This window comes from Dromiciops gliroides, chromosome 4 (assembly GCF_019393635.1).
Source record: "Dromiciops gliroides isolate mDroGli1 chromosome 4, mDroGli1.pri, whole genome shotgun sequence".
Classification (NCBI taxonomy): domain Eukaryota; kingdom Metazoa; phylum Chordata; class Mammalia; order Microbiotheria; family Microbiotheriidae; genus Dromiciops; species Dromiciops gliroides.
In genome coordinates this window covers 177140199-177159108 of record NC_057864.1, presented here as the reverse complement: position 1 = coordinate 177159108, position 18910 = coordinate 177140199, and the positions used below count along the sequence as shown (strand labels likewise).

The following is an 18910-nucleotide window of genomic DNA, read 5'->3' as shown; positions in this document are numbered from 1 at the left end:
TTGTCAACGTCCATCTGGTGGAGGGAGTTTCCACACTTGAAATTTCCTATACTAATGAAGCATAAATGCATATCTATTTCCCCAAGGCCCAAAAGAAGTAGTATACACACATATACATATATGTGTATTTGTGTATATGTACATATATAGACATATATATGTATACACATATGTGTGTATACTTTTTTTTGGAGGGGCAATGAGGGTTAAGTGACTTGCCCAGGATCACACAGGCTAGTATGTGTCAGTTGTCTGAGGCTGGGTTTGAATTTAGGTCCTCCTGAATCCAGGGCCAGTGCTTTATCCACTGCACCACCTAGCTGCCCCCTGTACTTTCTTTACAACCCTGTGAAGTTGGTAGCGCAAGTAATACAGTGCTCATTTAAGTGATGGTGAAACCAAGACTCAGGTTAACTGACTTGCCCATGGTCACATAGCTAGTATTGTTCATCCTTCATTCTTTCAAAAAGGATCAATAATATCATGAGGGTGATGTTTTGACTTGCATGTGAATTTGATTTGAGTGAGGCAGAGCTAAGCAAAATCATCAGCTTCACTATCTCCTTCAGGAATCCAGAAATCCATTGAAATCCAGTGGCAAGACAAAATCAAGATGACTGGTGATGGCCCAGGATGCAGTGGATGACCTTGGTCTTTCTAAATTAAGGTCTTTCCTAGGTCTCAGTTTGTGTGAGGCAACACCCATTCAATGACTAAGGGCCAGGTAAGAATTGAGACAAAAGATGGCCCAATTGACCATCACAAACATTTCAATCTAGGAGGGGAAGATCCTCAGAGTTTCACATAGCTGGTAAGTACCACAGCCAAGATTCAGACTCTGATGCATCCTCCTGACTCCAAATTCAATGCCCTGTGCATGAATACTAAAGTACAGGAAAAAGTAAGTAGAGATTAATTTATGAAATCATCTAGTTTTCTTCTATCAGAGAACAGTCTTGGGAGATCTTCAAGAAACGTATATAATCTCTTTACCTATAAAATGAAGTGTGTGTTTGTATGTGTGCATATGTCACTACAATTCTGACAGTCTATGATTCTATGATTTTATGACTTTATTACAAGAAGAGAAAAAACCTATGGAATGATTTTGAATGTTTCTGGGATATTTATCAAGGGGGTAAAGAACACATAACTTTAAATTTCATTGGTATCTCTCCATTTTTTTGAGGCATGGGTCATCTCTGTTACTTCCAAATCTGAGGGTCATTATGGTATAGTTAGTATGGGAAAAGCTGAAGGCTTTGAGTTCAGAGACCTAGAAACTTGGCATTACTCAATCATATTTAGAATTTTCCAAAAAGTGGAATGGAGTTTCTTGGAAGGATTTGGTTTTGTTAAATGATCACCTGTCAAAGACACAAAAGCAGGATTTCTAAATAAGGTACAGGGTAACCTGATGACCTCTGTGATCCCTTCTAACCTGAGAATCTATGAATTTGTTTAGCTGGAGGATTGTAAAAAGTTGTAGGATCTTGGATAAGTCACTTCCTTTCCCTTTTTTGTTGTTTAGTTGTCTGACTCTTTGTGACCCTTTTGGGGATTTTCTTGGCAAAGTTACTGGAGTGGTTTGCCATTTCCTTCTCCGGTTCATTTTATGGATAAGGAAACTGAGGCACACTATGTTAAGTGGCTTGCCCAGGGTTACATAGCTAGTAAATGTCTCAGATAAGATTTGAATCCAAGTCTTCCTGACTCCAGGTCTGGCACTCTGTTTACTACACTACCTACCTACTGTTCTGTTTCATTAGAATTATATATGTAGAACTAGAAGGAATTTCAGAGACCTAGTCTAATTCCCTAATTTTATAGATTAGATAACTTGGGCTCTGAGAGATTAAGTGATTTGCCCAAGATCACACAGGTGGTAAATTTTGAGGTAGGATTTGAACCCAGGTCCTCAGGTGCCCAAGCCAATAATCTTTCTACTGTTAGCACAAACTGTCTCCTTTTGAAAATGAGAAATTTGAACTTCAATGACCTTTCTTTTCAAGTGTCCCACCCACCTCTAAAAGGCTGTCTACATTCTAAGAAGGCAAGCCTCTCCTAGTTAATTGTTTATTGTTGTTAGCATGTCCTCTTGCAGACATTTGATGGCACAGCCTCCTATTTTTTCACAGATGTGTACTCTTTATATTATGTCTAATCAGTGTGTAGAGTACATTTATTCCCAGTTCAGAGGACATGGTGCATAATTTCCCCTTATTTGTTATTGTAGCTTTGCTTTTATGACCTCCTCTTAGTCACATCCATGATTTGTTTGAGGCTGAGTTCTTGGTCACAAACATCATCTCCAATTATAATATTGTTCCTGCATGAAAACTGGACCCACTTGATAATGGATTTATGAGGAACAAATTATAGCACATAATATCTAATATTTAGGTGGCATTTTATGTTCTACAAAGTGATTTCCTTACAATAACCAGTGAGGCAGAGTAGCACAATAGTAACAAAAATGGGGAAAAGTGTGCTATTAGACTACTAGGTAGGGGCTAGAGAGTTGGCCTCTGAGTCAGGAAGGCATAGGGATAGGACTGTACATGCTTTACTTGGTATAGAAACTCCCTCTACCAAGGCAGGTGGGTATCTTCTCTGTAACTTCAAATCACTCAGCATTGCCTAGAGTGCTAGGAAGTAAAATGTCTTATCTACAAGTGTTAGAGGTAGTATTTGAATGCAGATCTTCCTAGTGTAATGGTAGAAGTTGATTGAGTCAACCAATTACCCTACCCTGTATAAAATAAATGTTATGTCTGATCCCAGATGAGAACATTTCTCATTGGATCAATGAATTATAGTCTTTAAACAAAGTGTGTGTGTGTGTGTGTGTGTGTGTGTGTGTGTGTGTGTGTGTAAGGGAGTTTTTTGATCAATTTAGATGTTCTTTGTAGTCCATTAGATGAACTGGAAGTGATGTTGCACAGAAAATATGTCTGGATTGATCAAAGAAGCTTAGTCATGGGTTGTGTGTAAAATAATAAGCCAAGTTAGAAACTCTGGAGATTCTATTACCTAGCAGCAGAGAGGAGAAAGAGTCAAACCTCTCATAAGGAATTTTTTGGAGGAGAAAACATCCAGTCCTGGCCCTTGTCTTGATCTTCTCCCCTTCCACCTTACCACACACCCCTTGGACAGAAGAGGACTTTATGAACTTTGGAAGGTCAAAGTATTTGGACTTCTTATCAGCATCTTAGCAGTGTCCTTGGAATGTCACAGAAAAATGACAAAACAGTGTATGTTTCACCAGGAGTTGAGGAAAGAGCAGGTGTGATGTTTAATGGCCTATTCAAGGCTCTTTAAGGGGCCTGGGTTATGCTAAGGGGAACATGAGAATGACTCCAGCAAAAGAACCTCCAGGTTGTTTGACCTTGGGCAAGTCATTTAACCTCCAAGTGCCCCAGGCATGGTTCTCAGGCTATAAAGGACAGAACTGGCAAGCTGTGGGATTTCTTCTTTGAGAGTTACCTATACTAATGAAATGATAAGTTTAGTCCATCCCTAAATTTAGACATGTGAAAAATGGGGGCTTAGAAATGTTAAGAAACCTGGCTATGGTTACAAACCAAGTGTCAGAGCAAGGACATGAAGCTAGGTCTTTTACCATCAAATTCAGGGGACTTTCTATTATAATATACTGCCTCTCAAAAAGGAGATGTGGTCTGTTCCTGTCTTAACTTTTTCTGAGATTTGATTGGGAAGGGTCTAGGATGTGAAATAATAGTAGTTGATGTTTATCTAATCCTTCAAAGTTAGTAAAGTACTTTAATATATATCATTTCACTTGAGTCTCACAGCAGCCCTGTAATGTAGGCACAAGTTCTTTCTCCCATTTTATAGATTGGAAAACCGAGTCTAAGAGATTCATCCAAGATTATATAGTTAGTAAGTATCAGAGGAAGAATTTGAATCTAGACTTTTCCAAGTTTAGCTTTTCATCCAATATGCTTCATTATCCGTTACCTTCAGTGATTGGTTGGTTGTATGAAGATAAGGTCTCCTAAAAACAATGGTTCTTCTATTCATAGAGTTCTAATCTTAAAGCATCTCAGAGGCAAAAGATGAACCTGCTTTTCTTACTAGACAAGGAAGGCAAAGTCTAGAGAGCAGAGTTTAGAACATGGTTCTCCTAATTTTTACCTCAGGGCCTTTCCTACTTCATGAAGTAGCTCATTCAAAGAAGTCAGATGAATAGGAAGAGGTGCAGCAAGAGTAATAATTAAAGAACAGGGATAATTTCTGATTATTACAAAAGTGGTTGGGAATTCCCTCACCTATCATGACATCTGCTCTTGCAATTCTAAATCAATTTAACTAAAATGGGGGGGGGAGGAATACCAAAGCATAGAGTAATATTTTTTTCTCCCAATGAAATACTAAATTATGTAAGAAAAAGATAACCCCATACCCCTTAATCAGCTTCAATGAATACATTTTGTTAAGAGTTGCTACTTACTCTGGAATATAGGCCATTGTGTATCTGGTTTTATGTTCATTCTCTTCCTTCCTAACCTCCCTCCCTCCTTCCTTCCTTCCTTCCTTCCTTCCTTCCTTCCTTCCTTCCTTCCTTCCTTCCTTCCTTCCTTCCTTCCTTCCTTCCTTCCTTCCTTCCTTCCTTCCTCCTCTTCTTTCTCATTATTGTTCTCTCCTCTCCTACTCTGGCAGATACAGACTACTTCCATTTGGCAGCTAGATAGAGTAAGGCGCTCAACAAGGTGAGTGTGAGCTTGGGCCTCTGGATGTTTCTTTTTCTTTGGTAACTTCTCTGAGTATATGGCACTGAACACTGATCTTGAGAGAACCTATGTAGGCCTGGAGGTGACCTTGTAGGTTTCAGAGGCCCAAGCTGGCCTCAGACACTTGCTAGCTGTGTGACCTTGGGCAAGTCACAAGATTTGAATCAAGATTTGAACTCAGGTCTTCCTGATTTTATCCATCATACCAATCTGTACATGACTACTTCTCTGGTTTCCTCACTTGAAAAAGCTGTTAAAACTAGTGATAATCACCTATTTAAATAGGTTCTCTGCTTCTCAGCATTTAGTTATTAGTTTGTATTACTTTGTGGTTTTGAAAGCTCAGTCACATCCCATTTTTAAAAAACAAAAGTACCAGCAGTATGAGAAAATAGTGACAGGTAAAGAGAGTTTAAATGACATTTCTAAGCCTTTTTGGTATTGAGGGTGGCTGTTATGAATTAGAATAAAAGGCAAAAAAAGAGGAATACTGGCAATATTCAAATAGAATAGAATTGTTTTCAATAATATTTTTAGAAGAAAGAACAAATTATTTATTTTCATTCTTTCAGAAAATACATTATGGGTACATGTGTGTTTTTGTGTGACTGTGTGTGTGTGTGTGTGTGTGTGTGGGGTACAATTATGTATGTGTCAGGAGATTTCAGTTCCATTCTAGCTCTGACATTTGCTATTCAATCTTGGGCAAATTACTTTCCCTCTTTGGGCCTTAATTTAGTCCCATATGAAACAAAGAGGTTGGACTAAGTGCTCATGGAGGTTGTTTTCGGCTTTGGTATCCTGTGATTCTATGATTCTTTGAAACAAAAGCCTCGGGATGCCTCATATACCACCACCCCACTTTCTTTTTCACATCATTTTTTTTTCTCAGTGACTCCCTTTCCCTCAAAATCGATTCTTCTGATTTAGATCAACCTTCCTCATAAGCCATCCCAAGTGGTTCATCTTTTCTAAGTTTCTGGGCCGGGTCAGAGGTAAACTCTGTTGGACAATTGCAGCCCATGCAGTGATAGCATGATCATCATGGATTCAGTTACAGCTGATGTGCCTATCTCTAAGCAAACCAACTAAATGGAAATCCACATTGATATAGATGGCAATTAGAAGGATGGTTATTTGCTTTACAAAAAATTATATTTGTTTTTACAAAGTACTCATAATAGCATTTTAAATAGGTGGTTCCATCACTATATTTGAACTGTGATTTGATTTATAAAAAATTCAATTTATATAATTTCTTCCCTTTTAGGAAGTACACTTTTTACAATTAAAAAATGCATCTAGTTCTTTATACTATGGGTCATGTCATCCAAGTTCACCACTTAAGACCTATATGACCTTTGTCAAATTATTTGACCTTTTTGGATCTCAGTTTCCTTAGCTATAAAAGGGGGAGTTGGACTAAATAGCCTCTAAGAATCCTGCCAGCTCTAAATCTACCATCTTATGACGCTATTAGAAGTAACCAACTAGTGCAGTGGATAGACAGCTTGGATCTAGGGTCAGGAGAACCTGAGTTCAAATCCAGCCTTAGATACCTACTAGTTGTATGAGCCTGGGTAAGTTGCTTATCCCCTGTTTGACTGGTTTTCCTCACCTGCAGAATGGAGATAATAATAGGACCTACCTCCCAGGGTTATTAGAGGGATAAAATGAGATAATACTGTGAAATGCTTTGTAAATCTTAAAGTGCTATATAAATACTAGTTATTATTGATGATGACAATGAAGATGATGTTATTCTGTGTCCCTATACATAGCCACACAGAGTAAAAGTGAGCCTCTGAAAGAATTTTTGTCTTCCCATCCACTATAAAACAGTTCAGTATTCTCTGCTTCTTTAAATGTTTGTTCTTCCATAAGCAATTTGAAATCACATAGAATGTAATATATATTCATCACATTTGGTCATTTTTTTCAGTCACGTCTGACTCTTTTCTTGGCAAAGATCTTGAAGTGGTTTGCCATTTCCTTTTCTAGCTCATTTTACAGATAAGGAAACTGAGGTAAACAGGGTTAAGGGACTTGCCCAGGGTCACATAACTAGTAAGTGTCTGAGGACAGATTTGAGTCAGGGTTATGAGTCTCTCTGACTCCAGATCCAGTAGTCTTTTAAAGCCTTTTATGAGTTCCTTTTAGATTTCCTATCCAACCTTATTTCCCACAACTCCTCAGTAGTGATGTTCTGCTCTAAGCAGTGCATGCTAGGAAAGTATCTGCTTTATTTATTAAATGTTTACTGAGTACGGAAGCACTGTTCTAGGTGCTGGGGGAAGTAGAAAGTTTAGATAAGACATAGATATTTCCTGCTTTCATGGTGTTTACAATTTGGGAGGGGTAAGTCACCAACATAGATAACTATAATAACCTTACATAAAAAGTACATTATGGATATTAAAAATAAATTTTGATGTGAGGACTGAGGGGAAAAATTCTTTCCAGATGGGAGGAATCAAGAAAATTTCCTAGAGTAGGTGGTCTTTGAATTGACCATAAAGCAGGGGCCCATGGATAGATTTTAAGGGTCTGTGACCTTGGGAGAAAAGTCATTACATCTTAATTTCAATGTAATGGTTTCCTTTATAACTTCATGTATTTTATTTTATACATTTAAAAAAATTCTGAGAAGGGGGTCTATAGGCTTCACCTGACTCTCAAAAGGGTTTATGATACACAAAAGGTTAAGAACCCTGTCTTGCTACCCATACCAGAGGCCATGCCTTGGAGGAACTTCAACTCTGAGGTCCTTCTGGCCTGATTGGTGACTGACTATCCTGGACCACTATTTCAAGATTCTCTGGCAGAACCTCCAGAATCTCATGAAATGTCTTACCTCTAAGTGGAACCTTTCCTTTCTCCCAAATCTATTTCTCATGACTTTCCAACATCACTCTCATTTCTCTTTCCATTTTTCCCTCTACATTTCTTTATCTTCAAAGTCCTTTTTGAGAGCCTCTATGGTCTGAGACCAATTCATATTTTTCTTGGAAGCTTTGGATGTAGGAACCCTGACATTGCTATCCTCTTCTGAGTGTGCATCACGATCTTCCTTGTTGCTTAAGAAACTTTCTATGGTTTGCAACTTTCTCTGATTGCTCATCTTGCCTATCTTTTACTTGACTTTTAGCTCCTTAAAATGGGGCCCTACTTCCAGGCTTCACTTCAGGGGGTCCCAGGTGATACAATTTAAGGAGGGGCAGGCTCTTCACTTACCTGGCCTATGCTCTGGTCTGTAAATACCCCCAGTCCAACTTGTTAATTAACCAGGCAACAGAATTTTGTTTGCTGTGGTTGTTAGCTCTGATGAACCTATGCCCCTCCCACATCTGAGCCTCCAATGCTCAAGATTTCTTCCTGGTAGGACAACTGACTTCTTCCTCAGCTCCCACAGACACCCCTGTATTCCCCTGATTCAGAGGCTCGAGGGTAAGTTTCTGTGGCGCAGCCTGCATGGGGATGTATCTATGTCTGTGCTATTGTGGGATTGGACTCCACTCCCAACCCAGCTCAGTAGACCCCTCATACAACTAACAGTCTTAAGAGTTGCCTAGAACATTGAGAGGTTAAGTGACTTGCCCAACATAACAGACAAACTGATAAAAATGGAACTTCAATTTGAATCTTTTCAAAACTGAGTGTGGCTCTCTATCTCCTACCTTGTGCTTGCTCATATTTATTATTCTTTTTCTTTTTGGTGAGACAATTGGAATTAAGTGACTTGCCCAGGGTCACACAGCTAGTAAGAATTCTTCTTCTTCTTCCTTTTTTTTTTTTAGTGAGGCAATTGGGGTTAAGTGACTTGCCCAGGGTCACACAGCTAGTAAGTGTTAAGTGTCTGAAGCCGCATTTGAACTCAGGTACTCCTGACTCCAGGGCTGGTGCTCTATCCACTGCGCCACCTAGCTGCCCCAAGAATTATTCTTATTACCTTTGCACTGGAAGGAATTGTAGATTTGGCATCAGTGGATCATGGTTTAAGTCTTGGCTCTGTTACATCCTAACTGTCTGACATTGGTCCAATCACAACTGCTCTGGCCCTCTCCATTTTCCTTATATATAAAATGAGGAGGTTTTACTCAATGACAGGAGAATCCTGGATGAGTTATGCTTTAGGAACACATTCCCATTAAGGTATCCTTAGCTAGGGACAAGTAGGAATGGAAAAAGGATGATGATATCCTCTGTGTGTGTGTGTGTGTGTGCGCATGTGCTTACTCTTTCCATTGATGCTATGAATATTTATGGGAGAGTATACCTATGGTTTATGGGAGGGATGTTTAGAAGCTACTGTTCTCACTGTGCCATTTTATTAAATGCCTTTGCTTTGAATTCATTGTATCTACTTGTTGATTACTAAAGATAAAGAGTACCAGTGGTAGCTCAAGACCTATAGTTTTAGAAGTGGGGATGCAAAGGGTATCTTTGAACCTTAAGGTAGTTGTTGCCCTCTGTGGAGCCTAAACTGTTAGTCTAGGTGCAAATTGGAGGGTGTATCCTCTGAGGGTACACTACATTAACTCCAGTAGATTTCTATTGCCTCCAGGATCAAATATGAAATGGTCTGTTTGGTATTCAAAGTCCTTTATAATACAGCCCCCTCTTACCTTTCCAGTCTTACACCTTACTCCCTGACACACAATCTTTGATCCAGTGACTCTGGACTCCTGGCTTTTCCATGAACAAGACATTCCATCTCATTTCTGAGCTTTATCTCTGGCTGTCCCCCATGCCTGGAACACTTTCTCTCCTCTTCTCTAACTACTGACCTTCCTGGCTTCCTTTAAGTCCCAACTAACATCCTGTCTTCTACAGGAAGCCTTCCCCAACTCCTCTTAATCCCAGTGCCTTCTCTCTGTTAATGATTTCCTGTTTTTCCTGTATATAGCTTGCTTTTTATATATTTGTTTGCATGTTGTCTCCCTCAATAGATTGTAAAGTCTTTGAGGGCAGGGACTATCTCTTCTTTCTTTTTTGTATCTCCAGCAATTAGCATAGTGCCTGGCACATAATATGTGCTTAATAAATGTCTATTGATGAATTGATTGGTACTGGGAAGTGCTGCTGATCTCCCATGCACAATTAGTTCCATTCTGTAACAACATCTTCATGAATGCCAATTGATAAATGACTAAATGAAATCAAATGATATCCCTTCCACCTCTGAGAATAATGATGATGATAATGATGATGGCTAACATTTACATAGTACTTTACAAATATTATCTTGGGGGCTTATAGGTAGCACAGTGGATAAAGCACTGGCCCTGGATTCAGGAGGACCTGAGTTCAAATCCAGCCTCAGACACTTGACATTTACTTGCTGTGTGACCTTGGGCAAGTCACTTAACCCTCATTTCCCTGCAAAAAACAAACAAACAAACATTATCTCATTTGATACTCACAATAACCCTGGTAGTTAGGTGCTATTTTAATCCCCATTTTACAGTAAGGGAAACTAAGGAAGACAGGTTAAGTGACTTGCCCAGGATCACACAAACAGTAAGTGCTTGAGGCTGGATTTGAACTCAGCTCTTCTTGACTCTAGGTCCAGCACTTTATCTACTGTATTAACTAGGTGCCAGATTTCCAAACAAAACATATGATTTTATATTAAATAACTTATTTAACAAATGGCAATGTGGTATGTCTCCAGAACAGGCCAGTGGACTTATACCTTCCATCTCCTTGGTTGTATCCAAGATAACTGTCTTATTCTCACCACCTAGTAACTCACTTAACTAGAAATAATGTCAGAATTCACTATGTATGAAACCTTAGGGGCATTCACTCTGAGGAAAGAGGGAGGGTTTGGACCCTCTCATGAGTAAATAATTTTCTTAAGTAGTAGTTTCCTGTACATAGCAAGTATTTTGGCCATTGGGTTTTTGTTTTTTCTTTTAGACACTGTCATTATCCCTGTTGGATGTCTACCTGGTAATGTGAGGAAGGTTGTTGTACCTAGAATGGCTACATTATGTTGTCTGTACATTGAAGCACAAAATACCAGTTATTCCAGGGGCCCCAGTTATCTCTAACCACAAGGGGCAGGAATTGGGATGGCTTCAGCTCATTTTGTAACAGACTCCAGATGGTGCCATGCATCAGTAAGTTAGATTCCAGCTACTTCTCTTTCTACTCTTCCCTGATGCCATTAGCTATGCTCACTCTAGAAGTATAATTAGTGCTAGGAATCTCTTACAATAACACCTTGCAGTTTACAAAGCCCCTTTAGATATAACCCCTCATTTGATTCTCACAATTATCCCATTAAATGACCAGGGAAGGAATAACTATTCCCATTTTGAGGAAACTGAGAACCCAAGAGTTAAGATGACCTACTCAAGGCCATATGGTTGGCAAACAATAATGGTTAGCATTTATAGAGTGTTTTAGAGTTTGAAAAGTTTTTACAAATGTTACCTCTTCCCTAATAGGTAGGTTTGGATATCATACCCATTTCACAGATGAGGAAACTGAGGCTGAGAATGGTTAATTGCCAAAAGTCACATGGCTAGTAAGTGTCTGAGGTAAGATTTGAATTTAGGTCATCTTGACTCCAAGTCCTATGCTGTATTCACTGTGTCACCTAGCTGTAAAGAGCAAAGTTAAAACTAGAAATAAGATTTTTGAACATTCTATTTAATACCATTTCTAAAAAAACCCAGAAAATAAAACCCAACAACCTCCCAATATTTTTACTAATGATTAATTATGACAGAGGCAGTGTGGCAGGTCTCCAGAACAGGCCACTGGACCTTGTTGGGAAAAGGGTAATCAGAAACCCTTTACTTAGTTGAAACAGTTATACTTGAACTTTATATCTCCCCCAGTGCTTTAATACAGTGCTCTACAAACAGTTGATCCTTAATAAGTGCATGTCAAATGAATAACTGAATGAATGAACGTGAAAGAATTTGGTTTTTGAATCACCATGCCATAGTCCATATCGGAAAACTTAATAAAATTCTCTCCCCTCCCATCTCTCCATCTCCAATGTTCATGAAGGCAGTACTCCTCGTGGATTATCTAATATAGATGGAGTTAAAACATAATGAAGGACCCTGTTGAGTCTTTCATTTTTAACAGTCACACCACTTAATATTAATTATAATAGTGCTTGGGAAAAGGAAGAACTATACAGATAACATTGACATGGTGGCTGGCAATCTGTTAGATTATGTGTTGGAGCTTTCGGTGTAATTTCATGGCTTTTCACAATCTCTAAGCTGCAAATTCACAATTATTTGAAGACATTTTATTTAATTTTCATGCTTTTTTAATCAAAAAAGTTAAAAATATAATAATCTTTTATGCGTGGTTATAAAATATGCTATTTACACAAGAGGCAGAAAAATCCCCTTCAGCTGACTATGCTTTATGTATAGTTAGAGAGGACTTCACAGGAATACTGATTAGGAAAGAATAGTTATTATCTGAACAGCTTGATTTTGCTACCTAAATGGTGTCCATCTATACTATACTCCATAGGTCAGGCTTCTGCATTGAAACAGAAAAGGGAAGAAGGAAGAGAAGGAGATGGTCCTCTATGAGCTTTAGAGGTAGACCTTGAAAACATTTACGTCCCCTACACACCAAGACTTACAGATAAAAACTATTTCCACGGAGAGAAACAAAGATGGTCTATCCAGTTACAATTTAGTCAAGCCAACAAGCTTTACTTAGGCCCCTACTATGTGACAGATGCTGTGCTAAGTGCTGACAGTAAATATAGCAGGAGATGTAATATAAGGATAGCTTTTCATGGTTTTAAAACATACACATACCAGTGAAAACTGAATGCAGCAATGTAAGGAAGTTATGGGATTCAGAGACCTTTAAGGAAACTAGATTTGGAATCTATTGACCTGGGTTCAAATCCATTGGCACATCACTTAACCTTTCTGTACCTATTTCCTTCTCTGTAAAATGAGAGGGTTGAAGGTCCCTTTTTGATTCTAAACCTATCCCATCATCTTGTCATCAAAACTTGCAATCTGACCCCGAATTATGTGTCTTTAGCAATTTCCCCAAATTCTCTCAATATACTACTTTCTATCTCATAGCTCCATAGTCTGAATGTTGGTTATTAACTCTGGATTATCCACTAATATCCCTTGTTCCTTTCTACTTTAGGATTGTACACTTGTAGCCTTTGCAACATTCTCTATAAGATGAGATGATTTGGTAAATTCTGTGGGAAGCTATGACCTGGTGTAGGACACAACCAGCTGCATGAGAAGAAGACATCTTGTCCTGTTTAACTGAGGTCAGAGACTTCAGATCTGGAAACTTAGAGGTCAGCTAGTGCAACTCTTCTCTACTAAAGATGAGGAAACTGAGGCCCAAGTGACCTGACAAAGGTCACACAGTAAGTAAAGAGTGGAGCCAAGATTTGAAGTCAGGATCTTTGACTTCCAATTCAGTTCTCTTTCCATTGCACCACACTGCTTTTTATGGTTTGATTTGTAAATCTACAATGTTGGAGTCAGGGGTGGGGTGGGGGGGGGAAGGAAACAAGCATTTATTAGGAGCTTACTATTTGCAGGTATTCTGCTAAGCATTTTACAAATTTTACCTTATTTGATTCTCATAACAAACCTGGGAGGTAGGTGCCATTATTATGTCTACAGGTGAGGAAACTGAGGCAAACAGAGGTAGGTGACTTGTCCAAGGTAACAAAACTAAGTATCTGAGGTCAGATTTGAACTTCAGGTCTTTACTCCAAGCCCAGCACTCTCTCCACTGTGCCCCCTAGCTGCCTCTGGGAACCTCAGGGAGTTAATGTTCAATATTCATTTCACTATACCATAAATTCACGTGAGCTTAAAAATGCAGTCAATAATAATAATAGTAATGGCAATAACAAAAGCTGGCATCTATAGAATACTTTCAGGTTTTCAACACATTTCATAGGCATCCTCTCATTTGATCATCACAATAACCCTACTAAATAGAAATGACAGATATTATCATGAGAAGTAACATGGTACAGTGAAAAGAATTCTAGATTTGGAGTCAGAACAGTTGAATCCCAGATCTGTCACTACTGGGGGGCTCTTTATTTTCGCAAAGCTACATACACTTGTCCCTCCATCCTCTCCCCACTCAGGCCTGTGCAAGGCTTTCCCAACCCTCTCAGCTTTCTAGGCTGTTGTTAGATCAAGTACAAAAAGAAACAATTCTCCTCCCTTCCTCTGGGACTGTGAGACAAAGCATCAGGATGCTTCTGTCCTTTGTCTTCAGATTACCTAGAGAGTAATGCATCTGGTAGATTCCTATAGACATGAAAATTAGCCTCCTCTTTGTGGAATGCACTTGAGCTAAGTTTTAGGGACACGCTTAAGAATCTCCTGAAATCATCTCTCACACTAGTGGAGAGAGAAAGAGACCTAGCCCCATTCCAGGCACTTGAAGATGGTTGGGCTCTGTCCATGGTACTTGGATTCCACTTCCCAAACCTACATATAGTATTTATATATTAATCTACAGTACACAGAATGCTGGTCAAGTGATGTCATTGAGCTTGTCAGACAACACTTAGTCCCCCAGCTCATCACCACTCCCAAGAATAATAATAACCATCATCATTATAATAATTATCATAACAGATGGGTATGGGCAAAAACAATGCCCTGCTGACTTTTTTTCTCTATAAGCTGCCCCATGGCAAACTGTGGTTCACAAGGGTAACTTCTGATGAAATCAAAAGCTCACTTAACTTCAAGGGGCCTTAGGAATCTTTTTCATAAAGGTTCTGCCTTCAGGTAGGAGGATTCAAACATTCAGCATGGTTGTCATATAGGACCTGAAACTGGACTTACTTTTATACGTTATTCTTGTGATGGTGTCTCTGTTTAGCATTCGATTAAGAAATGGATTTGATGAATCAGAAACCTAGGGGTGGAGAAAAAACACAATTAATGACTGAATATAGATTGTCATAAGCTAAGGCATCTCCAATGAGAACATTTATTTAGGGGAGAGAATGAGGGAACAAGGATTGTCTAGGTCAGAGATGAATGCTGATGCATCTGGAATTCACTGGGAGATGAGGGAAGCAGATCTCTTCCAAGTTATAGGTAAGAAAGGTAATGGAACCCTGTCATAACAGACTCATTGTTATCAGGAATGAGCATCCATCATATCCAGTCCACCAGAATAACTAAAAGCATGATTTTTTATCTCTCAATTCAATTCAACCATTTATTAAACATCTATTACTTGCAAGGCTTTCAAGGATGTCAAGCTGCCCACTGATGCAAAAGCCCTGCTCTTTAGCATTCATCTTCTCCCTGTGAAATTATATGTCTTTGGATCATAGAATACTTGTGACTTAAAAGAGTCACAATTGGAGATGCCCCAAAAGGCAATGGGAAGACCACACATACCTTTTCAGTCAGTTCATGTTATATATTCCCTTCTATGGTGCTCCTTCTTCCAAAATGACCTACTAGCTCTTTCCTGGAGTCATCATTCCATTTCCCACTTTTGTGCCTATTGCACAAGTTATTCCTCATGTGTGAGAGGCACTCCTTTCCTCCACTCCAGTGGAGGGAATTCCCTCAAAGGAATTGAAATGCAACTTCCTTCAAAACATAGTTGAGCAGCTATTTCCTATATTTGATCTTTCCTGATTCCCCAAGTCATTAGCATTCTCTATTACTTTGTACAAATTGTGCTTTATGAATCTGAATACATGTTTTATTCCTACCCTCCTTGAGGTAGGAACTGTTTCATTTTTATTATTTTGGTCTTTATATCCCAAATTCCTACTATAGTGTCTTGCACATAGGACCCTTGCACATAGATATGCACCTCAAAGGCCATCTAATCTAAAGCCCTTATTATACAGATGAAGAGCCTGAGGCCTGGTGAAGCTAAGCAACTTGTTTAAAGGCAACTAAGTAGTAAATCCCAACCTATTGCTAATAATGACTCTCCTGCCCAAAAAAGTGATGCAGAAATGACCTACAAGATAAGTGAGCTTAAAAAAGACTGTGGAATGGTTGTATAATAAAAATGGGTGATAGCAGATGTATTGCCTGAGAGCTGCACTGGTATCCACAAAATATCCAAAGAGGCAAAGGGAAGCTTCTAGTGTGTTGGGCCTTTCTTCTATTTATGGAAAGGATTTATGGAAAGACATAAGAATCATGCAGGTATGAAGAGTTTATGGTTTATACTTAGAGATGAAGCTACAGATCTACTGGACTGTAGGCAAGTCACTGTGCTAGGTACTATGGGAGATATGAAAATGGCATTAGGCCTGGTCTCTGCCTTCAAGGAGTGTACCCTAACCTGGGTCACTTTTCCTGACAAGTGCCATAAATGGGTTTCAAGCAAAATAGACATCTCTGTTTTTTAGAGGACACAGGGATATTGCATTTTGAGATTCCTGTTACTTCTGTTTCATGCACATGGGTTCTGTAATATTCCCTTCTTTCTTTGGTGGACAGAACAATACTGCTGTGTCTATTGCTAGGTTTGAGATACTTGAACAAGAACATTATCATTTATGTAATGTCAGGAATTCAGTCACCAAGCATTTATTAAGCCCTTTAGAGGTGTCGGGCACCATATTGGGGATACACAGGTTAAAAAGTCTCTCCCTTCTGGGGGGCGGCTAGGTGGCACAGTGGATAGAGCACCGGCCCTGGATTCAGGAGTACCTGAGTTCAAATATGGCCTCAGACACTTGACACTTACTAGCTGTGTGACCCTGGGCAAGTCACTTAACCCCCATTGCCCCGCGGGGAAAATAAAAGTCTCTACCTTCAAGAAGCTCACATTTTAATGGGGGACACCACATGTAAATAACTAGGTGCATAGTTCTTAGATGAATAGATGTGAGCAATTAGAAATGGGAGGCATGGATAACTATGGCAGTGGTAAAAGTCTCTTTCAGAAGCTTGGATTTGAGCTGAGTCTTGAAGGAAGCCAAGGAAACTAAAGAGGCAGCAGGAAGGTGCAAGAATGCTAGGAAAGTAGGAAGAAGCTAGGTTATGAAGAGCTTTAAATGCCAAACAAAGGACTTTCCTGGAAAGGCACTTTTTATTTATTTATTTATTATTTTTGTGAGGCAATTGGGGTCAAGTGACTTGTCCAGGGTCACACAGCTAGTATGTGTTAAGTGTCTGAGGCTGGATTTGAACTCAGGTCCTCCTGCCTCCAGGGCTGGTGCTCTATCCACTGAACCATCTAGCTGTCCCAGAAAGGCACTTTTAAATGTGGTTTTCCTGACATGTAGGCATCTCTCCCTTACTGCAATGGGCTCCATGTTCTGATTTATTATGTTTTTAGTTGTAAGTTGTGACTCATCTACCTTAAAAAATAGATCTATCTTAAGGGTTGGAGATGTCACAATAAATATCCAATAGGTAATTTTGAGTTTGGAAATTGTGTTGATTGCTTATGTTCCTTCTGTTTTTCTGTTTTGCACTTTTTTGGGGGATTTTGTTTTGTTTTTACTGGCAGCATAGTAAAACGGATAGGGTATTGGACTTGGTGTTAGGAAGAACTGTGGTGAAGAGATGGTCTCATAGTCTTGTTAGTTGTGAGACCCTTTGTACCTAAAATTCCCTGTCTCAATTTCCTCATTTATGAAGTGAGGGCATTAGACACCATGGTCTCCAAGGTTCCTTCTAGCTCTAATCTATGATCTTATGGAAAAAAGTTTTGGGTAAAGGTGAATTTCTGACCACCTGAGAAATGCACAATTCAATTCTGGTTCTTTTCAGAGACATGTGAGCACAGAACCAAATGTCACTTCTCTTGTAGGTTGCCCATCAGATATTTAAAAGGCATTTCATAGATTACTCTCTGAACCAGGAGTTATTAATGTATGGTTTGTAAATTTTGTTTAAAATATTTTTATAACTGTATTTCAATATATATATAATTTTAGATATTTAAGAGAACAATATTTCCAAAAGGGGTTCATTGTCTTCACCAGACTGTCAAATGAATCTATGATTAAAAATGAAAGTTAAGAATTCCTGTTCCACACCACTGCATCCCCCCAAAAGAGAGAGAGAAACAAACAAATTATTTATCACTGGTGATAAATATGCTCTACTCCCCCATAGCCACTTTGGGCCACTACATACTGAATATCTGGTCATCATTACACTTCTGGGCTGAGACTTTTATGCAGTAGTTAAGAACAATTGAATAAATTTCAAAAGTGCACCGAGAAAATTTGTGGATTTTAATGTGTTGGTGCCATGCATCAGCATGGGAGGCTAAAATATGTACTTGGTATAAGAGAGCTCAAGTAGAGAGTTAATGGTGTGTGGAAAAGTTTCAGTGGAGCCAAATTTCAATTCCCTTTGGTCATTGGGTGGGGTAGGTGGGAAGATGGGGAGGGTAAGGCAGGGGTTAGTGGGATATACATAAATGAAGTTCACAGATAAGCACTTCCCTCATCTTATACTAACATTTCCAACACTCTCTATCACCCAAATTTGACTAGAGTTACAAGTCATGAGTTGTTAACTTTATAGGCTGAACTTTTCCCCTAGTCTTCCAATCTTGCAAGGCTTTCAGTCCAGTGCTCTCAGATATCATCTTGGGAAGTAATTCCTGTCAATGTGTATCCTAACAATTGCTCCCACAGGTGTATTGGCCACAACTACTGTAGACCCAGAAAGGAAAGTTCTTGCCATCAAATACCATGGAATTGTGAAATGATTCAACACCAGAAACTGATATGATTTTTATCAATGGAAATGACATTAAAGACGAGCCATTACCATATGTTTTACTGTTGTGCCCTGAGGACCATGGGGACATTTCACTTGACTTGTAGGTGAAACCTTCCATCTGTGTTGTTTCCCCTCTTAGAATGTGAGATCATCTTACTTTTAGATTGGAATCCCAGGATTTACTGCAAGTGGTTGTTTTTTCATCCATTCATCTGGCTTATAGAGAAGTGGAGTGTAGCTTGTGACAAATGTTTCTTTTCAATGAATACTTATGTGTTTTTTCACCCTTAGAAAGCTATCTCACTTTAGGGATGCAACCTATTGTCAACTTTTACTATTACTAAGACAAATGAGATCTGTTTGTTCCAAAAAAAATCTCAGTACGTTTTTTTTTTCCCTGAGAACATCTATTAGCACTCTTTCTCCTTTATG

At 39.0% G+C, this 18910-nt stretch overlaps 1 protein-coding gene across 2 annotated transcripts in view; it reads right to left on the bottom strand.

The window, feature by feature from the left end:
• Positions 1 to 18910, bottom strand: part of CA10 (carbonic anhydrase 10) — a 715328-nt gene that overhangs the window by 25914 nt on the left and 670504 nt on the right. For both annotated transcript variants that reach the window (XM_043963595.1, XM_043963596.1), the window contains exon 6: positions 14597 to 14669. In XM_043963595.1, the coding sequence (XP_043819530.1) occupies positions 14597 to 14669 (73 nt within the window). The remainder of the gene's footprint in view (positions 1 to 14596; positions 14670 to 18910) is intronic.